We start from the raw sequence: 9,691 nt of genomic DNA on the forward strand, positions 1-9,691 counted from the left end.
TGTGTAACACTTTTTCACAGCCTGGCCACATACATAGGCCTAACATCCAAGTAGCGCTTTACACAAAGTTGTCCATTTATCCACTTTAAGACTGGGCCTATTTTTGACACTTGGTGTTTACAAGCTAAAATCATTTTTTTTGCTAGAAAACTACTTGGAACCCCCAAACATTATATATTTTTTTTAGCAGAGACCCTAGAGAATAAAATGGAGATCGTTGCAATATTTTTTATCACACCATATTTGCGCAGCAGTCTTCCAAATGCGATTTTTTTGAAAAAAATTCACTTTTTTGAACTAAAAAATAAGAAAACAGTAAATTTAGCCCATTTTTTTTCCATAATGTGAAAGATAATGTTACGCCGAGTAATTAGATACCCAACATGTCATGCTTCAAAATTGCGCATGCTCACAGAATGGCGCCAAACATTGGTACTTAAAAATCCCCATAGGCAACATTTTAAAAATTTCTGCAGGTTACTAGCTTAGAGTTACAGAGGAGGTCTAGGGCTCAAATTATTGCTCTCGCTCTAACGATCGCGGCGATACCTCACATGTATGGTTTGAACACCGTTTATCTACGTGGGCGGGACTTGCGTATGCATTTCTGCGCGCGAGCTAACGGGGACAGGGCGCTTTAATTTTTTTTTTTTTTTCCTATTTATTTTATTTATTATTTTTTTATTTTTACACAGTTTAAAAAAAAAATGTTTTGATCATTTTTATTCCTATTACAAGGAATGTAAACATCCCTTGTAATAGAAATAGGCATGACAGGTCCTCTTTATTGTGAGATCTGGGGTCAAAAAGACCTCACACCTCACAACTACACTAAAAAAGAAAAAAAAAAAAAAAAGCGGCCCTTTAAACCGGTTGCTAGGCAACGTCTTTTGACGTAGCTCCGGTCCTCCAAGACCATAGAGTTGAGTGAGGGCCATCTTGCCCTCACTCGACTTCCTGTCTCTGAGGATCCGGGACCGGATAGCTTTCCCCGCTGCCGGCGGGTCCGGTAAGCTGGGAAAACGTCTGGGACGCGGCAGGAGGGGGGGGGGGCACCTCTTCCCCTGCACCGTAAGGGTAATTCCGCTGCGAATCCGCCACTGGGACCACCCTTATCTGAAAGCCGACCGCCCGCCCGCCGTTTCAAAAAATACCGGGGTTATGGGGGCTATCTGCTGCCATAACCCCAGTATTTAGCTTTTAATGGCCGACGCATATAGTCGTTAGGCGGTCAGTAAGTGATTGCATGTATATGGCAAACAGGTGACGATGACTGATGGGGTGACAGGTGACGATGACTGATGGGGTGACAAGTGACGATCACTGATGGGGTGACAAGTGACGATCACTGATGGGGTGACAAGTGACGATGATTGATGGGGTGACAGATGACAATGACTGATGGGGTGACAGATGACGATGACTGATGGGGTGACAGGTGACGGTGATTGATGGGGTGACAGGTGACGGGCGATGGTCACTGATGGGTGACAGGTGACGGGCGATGGTGCACGGCGGTACTGATGGCAGTCTCTGGTGACCGGTGAACTTTAGGCTACGTTCACATGTGAGCGTAGCGATCACGGGCAGAATCACTGCGATTCTGCCCGCGATCCAGAAATCATTGCAAATTGCGGGACGCCTGTGCGTTGCCTGTGATTTGCAATAGCACCCCAAACGCTGTGCGATGTTGCTGCGATTTCCGCCTGCCGAATCGAGGTAACATCACGCAAACAACGCATGGCGCCCCAAAGAAGCTCTTGTACCTTTTTTGGGCGTCATGCGATGTTTGCGCGATGTTACCGCGATTCAGCAGGCGGAAATGGCGGCAACATCGCACAGCGTTTGGGGTGCTATTGCAAAAAACGGGCAACGCACAGGCGTCCCGCAATTTGCAATGATTTGCGGATCGCGGGCAGAATCGCGGTGATTCTGCCTGCGATCGCTGCGCTCACATGTGAACGTAGCCTTATGGGTGTCAATTTCTGGGCACTGATGAGGTGACTGTTGGGTGACAGGTGACATTGGGGGGGGCTGAGGACTGTGTGGGGGGACCTTTATTTGTGTGATTTTACTTTTTTACATGTGTACAGAGCAGTAACTCACTATTTCTAGCTCTGCTCTCCTCACACTGGAAACTGTATGAGGGGAGAAGAGCTAGTAACAGTCAGTTACTGCTCTGTGTTTACATTTTGTGATCGGCTGTGAATGGATTCACAGCCGATCACTTAGTAAACAGTCACTGTCAGTGACTGTTTACTACCGCCGGTGACAGCTGTGTTCCTATGGAACACAGTGCCACCGACATGACCGCGCTGCGCGCTCCCGATCGCGCATGCGCGGTCATCTTCCGGGCTCCGCTATTGTGATCGGCTGTGTCATTGGAACACAGCCGATCACGTGGGAAACAGCCATGCCTTTTGGCTGTTTCCCCCCTGCCGGTGACCGACTGTGTCCCGGGGACACGCCGACACCGGCAGTGCACGGCGCCGCGCCTGCCCTGCATTTCCTGCGGACGTCATATGACGTCCGCCCAGAATAATAGCCGCACCGTCCCGCCGTCATATGACGGCGGGCGGGCGGTAAGTGGTTAAAGTGAAACAAAAATGGAAAATACCTTTAAATATCATGCCTGGGGGGGTCCCTTAATGTGCCTGTAAAGTGGCCCATTTGTGCGATGTATGTAGCCTGCTGCAGCAATACTGACATTTCTAACGGAAAAAATTCGATTTAAACTTGCTCGGGGCTGTAATGTATTGTCGGCTCCTGGCAATACAGATAGAAAACATGAAAAAAAAATTGGAAAAGAAAAACGGCATGAGACCCCCTCCCAAAGTCCATACCAGACTCTTACCCGAGCAAGCAGCCAGGCTGGACAGGATAAAGGGGGGGGCGACCCCCCCCTCCTGAATAATACCAGGGTGCTTTGGGGTGCCAGTCACGAGCGCCCCATAATGCACTGCTCAGGTACAGTGAATAAATTACTGACGTCAGGTCAGAAGGGGTGGTGCCACCGGGTGGTGCCACCGGGTGGTGTCCCCGCCCCTTTCCTATAAAGGAGCTGTCACAGCTCAAGCAGCTCATTACACGGAAGGCATGTGAAAAGGCCAATCAGTAATTTATTCACTGCACTAGCAGTGCATTATGGGGCGCTCATCGGCGGGCGAACTTCCCGCCGAGCGCCCCATTTGTTCATGTGCTCAGCAAACACACGAACGCCCGATGTTCGAGTCAAACTTACATTCGACTCGAACTCGAAGCTCATCCTTAGTAGCCATCAGCCATAAAGGGATGGACATGGTCAGCAACAATACTCAGGTAGGCCGTGGCATTTAAACAATCGGTACTAAGGAGCCCAAAGTGTGCCAAGAAAATATCCCCCACACCATTACACCACCAGCCTGAATTGTTGATGCAAGGCAGGATGAATCCGTGCTTTCATGTTGTTTACTCCAAATACTGATGCTACCTTTTGAATGTCACTGACATCGAGACTCATCAGACCAGGCAATGTTTTTCCAATTTTAGTAAGCCTGTGCGAATTTTAGCTTTAGTTTTCTGTTCTTAGCTGACAGGAGTGGCACACCGTGTGGTCTTTTGTTGCTGTAGCCCATCTACTTTAAGCTTCGATGTGTTGTGCATTCAGAGATGGTATTCTGCATACCTTGCTTGTAACAAGTGTTCATTTGAGTTACTGTTGCCTTTCAATCATCTCAAACCAGTCTGCCCATTCTCTTCTGACATCAACAAGGCATTTTCCTCCACACAACTGCCACTCACTGGATATTTTCTCTTTTTTGGACCATTCTCTTTAAACCCTAGGGATGGTTGTATGTGAAAATTCCAGTAGATCAGCAGTTTTTGAAATGCTCAGACCAACTTGTCTGGCACTAACAGCCATGCCGTGTTCAAAGTCACTTAAATCTCCTTTTTTCCCCATTCTGTTGCTCAGTTTGAACTTCAGCAAATCGTCTTCACCAAATCGAGATGCCAAAATGCATTGAGTTGCTGCCACGTGATTTGCTGATTAGCAATTTGTGTTACCAAGCAATTGAACTGGTGTACCTAATAAAGTGGCCGGTGAGTGTATTCTCAGGTTTGTTAGCGTGTTAAACTGTGTAAAACTATACTGCCTGTTTGGTGGTCAAGACTATACAGCAGTTTAACAGGACAAGTTCCACTCAGAACGGGCCTCGCCATGGTCGACCAAAGAAGTGCACGTGCTCAGCATCATATCCAGAGGCTGTCTTTGGATAATAGACGTATAAGTACTGCCAGCATTGCTGCAGAGGTTGAAGGGGTGGGGGGTCAGCCTGTCAGTGCTCAGACCATTCGTAGCACATTGCATCAAATTGGTCTGCATAACTATCGTCCCAGAAGGAAGCCTCTTCTAAAGACGATGCACAAGGAAGCCTGAAAGCAGTTTGCTGAAGACAGGCAGAATAAGGACACTAGAACCATGTCCTGTGATCTGATGAGACCAAGATAAACGTATTTGGTTCAGATGGTGTCAAGCGTGTGTGGCTGCAACCAGTTGAGGAATACAAAGACAAGTGTGTCTTGCCTACAGACAAGCATGGTGGTGTGAATGTCCTGCTCTGGGGCTGCATGAGTGCTGCCGGCACTGGGGAGCTACAGTTCATTGGGCAGACCATGAATGCCAACATGTGCTGTGACATACTGAAGAGCATGATCCCCTTCCTTTGGAGAGTGGCCCAGGGCAGTATTCCAACATAACGACCCCAAACACACCTCCAAGTTGACCACTGCCATGCAAAATAAGCTGAGGGTAAAGGTGATGGACTGGCCAAGCATGTCTCCAGACCTAAACCCTATTGATCATCTGTGGGGCTTCTTCAAACAGAAGTGGAGGAGCGCAAGGTCTCTAACATCCACCAGCTCAGTGATGTCGTCATGGAGAAGTGGAAGAGGACTCCAGTGGCAAGCTGTAAAGCTCTGGTGAACTCCATGCCCAAGAGGGTTAAGGCAGTCTTGGAAATAATTGTTGCCACACAAAATATTGACACTTTGGGCCCCATTTGGACATTTTCCCTTAGGGCAGGGGTAATGAATTAAAATTCAAGGAGGTCTGGTTGCTAAAATTTTCTTTGGGCCGAGGTCCGAATCTGAAGTCTGTGCTATGACTCAGAAAGATGGGCAAAACAAAACATGTCCATCAGCGTTGCTCTAAACATAAAATATGCCCATTAGAGTGCCGCTTAACATAAAATGTGCCCATCAGCGTGACCCTTAGCATAAAATTTGCCCATCAGCGTGCCCCTTAACATAAAATAAGGGGCACGCTGATGGGCACATTTTATGTTAGGGGGCACTGAGATGGACACATTTTATGCTAGGGGGCACTCTGATGGGCATATTTTATGCTAGGGGGCACTCTGATGGGCATATTTTATGCTAGGGGGCACTCTGATGGGCATATTTTATGCTAGGGGGCACTCTGATGGGCACATTTTATGCTAGGGGGCATTCTGATGGCCATATTTTATGTTAGGGGGCACTCTGATGGGCACATTTTATGTTAGGGGGCACTCTGATGGGCACATTTTATGTTAAGGGGCACACTGATGATGGGCAAAACAAAACGTGTAAATCAGAGTTGCTCTTAACATAAAATATGCCCATTAGATTGCCCCTTAACATAAAATGTGCCCATCAGCGTGCCCCTTAACATAAAATATGCCCATTACAGTGCCCCTTAAAATAAAATATGCCCATCAGCGTGACCCTTAACATAAAATAACGGGCAAGCTGATGGGCACATTTTTTGTTAGGGGCACTCTGATGGGCAGAACAAAATGTGTCCACCAGCGTGACCCTTAGCATCAAATTTGCCCATCAGCTTGACCCTTAACATAACATAAGGGGCAAGCTGATGGGCACATTTTATGTTAGGGGCACTCTGATGGGCAGAACAAAATGTGCCCACCAGCGTGACCCCTAACATAAAATATGCCCATCAGCGTGCCCCTTAGCATAACATTTGCCAATCAGCGTGAGACCCTTAACATTAAATAAGGGTCATGCTGATGGGCACATTTTATGTTAGGGGGCACTCTGATGGGCAAAACAAAAAGTGTAAATCAGTGTTGCTCTCAACATAAAATATGCCCATTAGAGTGCCTGTTAACATAAAATATGCCCATCAGCATGCCCCTTAGCATAAAATTTGCCCATCAGCGTGCCCCTTAACATAAAATAAGGGGCACGCTGATGGGCACATTTTATGTTAGGGGGCACTCAGATGGACACATTTTATGTTAGGGGGCATTCTGATGGGCATATTTTATGTTAGGGGGCACTCTGATGGGCACATTTTATGTTAAGGGGCACGCTGATGATGGGCAAAACAAAACATGTAAATCAGCGTTGCTCTTAACATAAAATATGCCCATTAGATTGCCCCTTAACATAAAATGTGCCCATCAGCGTGACCCTTAACATAAAATAACGGGCAAGCTGATGGGCACATTTTTTGTTAGGGGCACTCTGATGGGCAGAACAAAATGTGCCCACCAGCGTGACCCCTAACATAAAATATGCCCATCAGCGTGCCCCTTAGCATAACATTTGCCAATCAGCGTGACCCTTAACATTAAATAAGGGTCATGCTGATGGGCACATTTTATGTTAGGGGGCACTCTGATGGGCAAAACAAAGTGTAAATCAGTGTTGCTCTTAACATAAAATATGCCCATTAGAGTGCCCCTTAACATAAAATATGCCCATCAGCGTGCCCCTTAGCATAAAATATGCCCATCAGAGTGCCCCCTAACATAAAATATGCCCATCCGAGTGCCCCTTAGCATTAAATATGCCCATCAGCGTGACCCTTAACATAAAATAAGGGTCACGCTGATGGGCACATTTTGTGTTAGGGGGCACTCTGATGGGCACATTTTATGTTAGGAGGCCCTCTGATGGGCACGTTTTATGTTAGGGGGCACTCTGATGGGCAAAACAAAATGTGTAAATCAGCGTTGCGCTTAACATAAAATTTGAGTGCTCCTTAACAAAAAATATGCCAATTAAAGTGCCCCTTAGCATAAAATATGCCCATTAGAGTGCCCCTTAACATTAAAGCAGTTGTAGACCCTAAAAAAACAAAAAAACCTGCAAGACAAAGGCATAATGAGCTAGTATGCATCGCATACTAGCCCATTATGTGTAACTTACCTTAGAACGAAGCCCCGACACAGACCCCCGGACATCGCTGCGGGCGCTGCCATGATCCCTCGCCGTCTCTCCTGGGTTCGGCGGCTCCGGCGCGGTGATTGGCCGGAAGAGACGGCTCCGGCGCGATGATTGGCCAGAGCCGCGATGAGTGATTTTCCGGCAAGCTCCCGGCAAACATAATTGAAGGTCCCCCCGGACCTTCAGAGCGCTATCGCCGCTCGCGCGAGCGGCTGCATGCACTGCAAATATCTCCTAAACCGTGCCGGTTTAGGAGATATTATTTGTACCTACAGGTAAGCCTTATTATAGGCTTACCTGTAGGTAAAAGTGTCAAAAAGCGGGATACTACCGCTTTAAATATGCCCATTAGAGGGTCCCTTAACATAAAATAAGGGGCACGCTGATGGGCACATTTTATGTTAGGGGCACTCTGATGGGCAAATTTTTTTTTTTATGGGGTACTCTAATGAGCACTACAAAATATGCCCATCAATCTGCACACTTTAAAAACCTCCCATCAGCTTTAAGTGCAGCTATGAAATTGGGGACCACATTGCTTTCTCCCCTTGTGTTCCACATACCAGGAGCCGAGCCAGAAGCCGCGAGCAGGTGGCGGGGCGCGCACATAATGTCACGCCCCAACTCGCTGCCTGGCTGAATGGGAGTCGCAGTCAGGAGCAGGGGGCGGGGCACGCGCGTGACGTCACGCCCCTACTCGCGGCCCGACAAGACACCGGCCGGGAGCCGCAGTAAGGAGGGGGCGTGGCGCACACACAGCACGTCACTGGTTGCTGGGACATCCGCGGTCCCAGCAACCCAATGACTGAATACAAGAGGCGGCCTCGCGATCCGGGCGAAAGCATAGTTCGGTCCGCCATTGGACCATTTAGTGACGGCTGCCTTAGGGGTTTACCCACTTTGGTTGCCAGCGGTTTAGACATTAATGGCTGTGTGTTGAGTTATTTTGAGGGGACAGGAAATTTACACTGTTATACAAGCTGTACACTCACTACTTTACATTGTAGCAAAGTGTCATTTCTTCAGTGTTGTCACATGAAAAGATATAATAAAATATTTACAAAAATGTGAGGGGTGTACTCACTTTTGTGAGATACTGTAAGTACTATTGACATACCATAAGAAAACTTGATTAGTGTTCTCATACTCACGGTGGCCTCTCCACAATGTTGATGTCCTGATAAATTTGAGCCATGTCTAAGCTGTAAATGTTCAGAGACTTAAAGGGGTTCACTGAGAGCAGCATGTGACCAGCAGATGTCTGAAGAAAAGAAAATACATGGTTTTGTCACAGTGGCTTTAGTTATATAAACCCAAACTCCCATCTTTTCATCTTTTGTAATGAATAAAGCCCATTTGTAGTGCCACCCCCGCAAAGGCCACTGGATTTTCGGGTCCTCCCTTATGCACTCAGCCAGGCAACAGGAATTTTTGCAGCTTTCATACAAACTCAAGAATCAGTCCAGGGGACTTGGATGGGGAGTGGAAATATGGGATGCTCAGAACTGTAGAACTTGAACACAAATTTGAGGACTTGCTAACATTTCGGCTGCTGTGAATTAACATTACAAAGCTGCTAATGCACATGGCTCCTCTTGAATACCTGGCTAGGGGTGTAGGTTGCATTCTTGGTGGCGAACTGTCACTAAGTTGTCCCTTAGTTATGGACAGCACCTTGCTGTCCCTCCTCTATCCATGTTGGGTTGTGAAGAATAAAGGGTTCTCACTTAATCACTCTTGATTTAATCCTGAAGTCCAGATAGTTCCTGCACAGGCTTCCTGCTGTACAGGTCCAGCTACTAACTGTCAGGGTAGCTCTAGTTAAGCCTAGCTGAGGCTGGAAAGGGATGTGAGGAGACTCCATAAGGCTTCATGCATACTAGAAAGCTAAAAACTGCTTTAGAAACGCTGGTCAAAAATGCGTTAGCGTTTTTTTTTTTTTTGCCAGCATTTAGATGTGTTTAGCATAGTGTGTAAGCTACATTTAGTAGCTTTAGCATGGAGAAGTGAATAGCTGGTTGTTAAGGAGCAGGCCGGGAAGCCGGCCGTTGTGTCCTTAACAACGGATGAGTCATATGGTGTAAGCTGGATTGCCAGCTGACAGCTAAATGTAAATAAAATTATTGCTGGCAATAAAAAAAAAAAATGTGAAAAATGAATGACGTATGGGTCCTCCCCCCGAATCCATACCAGAGCCTTAGGTCTGGTATCGATTTTAAGGGGAACCCCCCCATGCCAAAATGTAAAATAAAAAAAAAAAGGCATGGGTTGCCCCCAAACTCTATACCAGACCCTGGAAGAAAAACAAAAACCTCCAGTCCTGATGAAGGCTTGCGCCGTCTGACAGCTATTAAAACCCTAAGGGGTGACATCACCAGTTGGCACCACCCCTTTGTGACATCAAAGGCATGCATGCAGGTGGCCTGCAGGAGACCCCCGCCCCTTATTATTATTTAAGAACTGTCAGACGGCAGGAGCC

At 47.1% G+C, this 9,691-nt stretch overlaps 1 protein-coding gene across 1 annotated transcript in view; it reads right to left on the bottom strand.

Moving 5' to 3' along the window:
• LOC309567430 (unconventional myosin-XVB-like) overlaps positions 1-8,458 on the bottom strand; it is a gene marked incomplete at both ends in the record, with an annotated part of 200,390 nt that extends 191,932 nt beyond the window's left edge. The window contains one exon of the mRNA XM_082272829.1: positions 8,364-8,458. Coding sequence (XP_082128955.1) covers positions 8,364-8,458 — 95 coding nt within the window. The remainder of the gene's footprint in view (positions 1-8,363) is intronic.
• Between the last annotated feature and the right edge of the window lie 1,233 nt (positions 8,459-9,691).

Source organism: Pelophylax lessonae, assembly GCF_965119305.1.
Source record: "Pelophylax lessonae genome assembly, chromosome: 11".
NCBI lineage: Eukaryota > Metazoa > Chordata > Amphibia > Anura > Ranidae > Pelophylax > Pelophylax lessonae.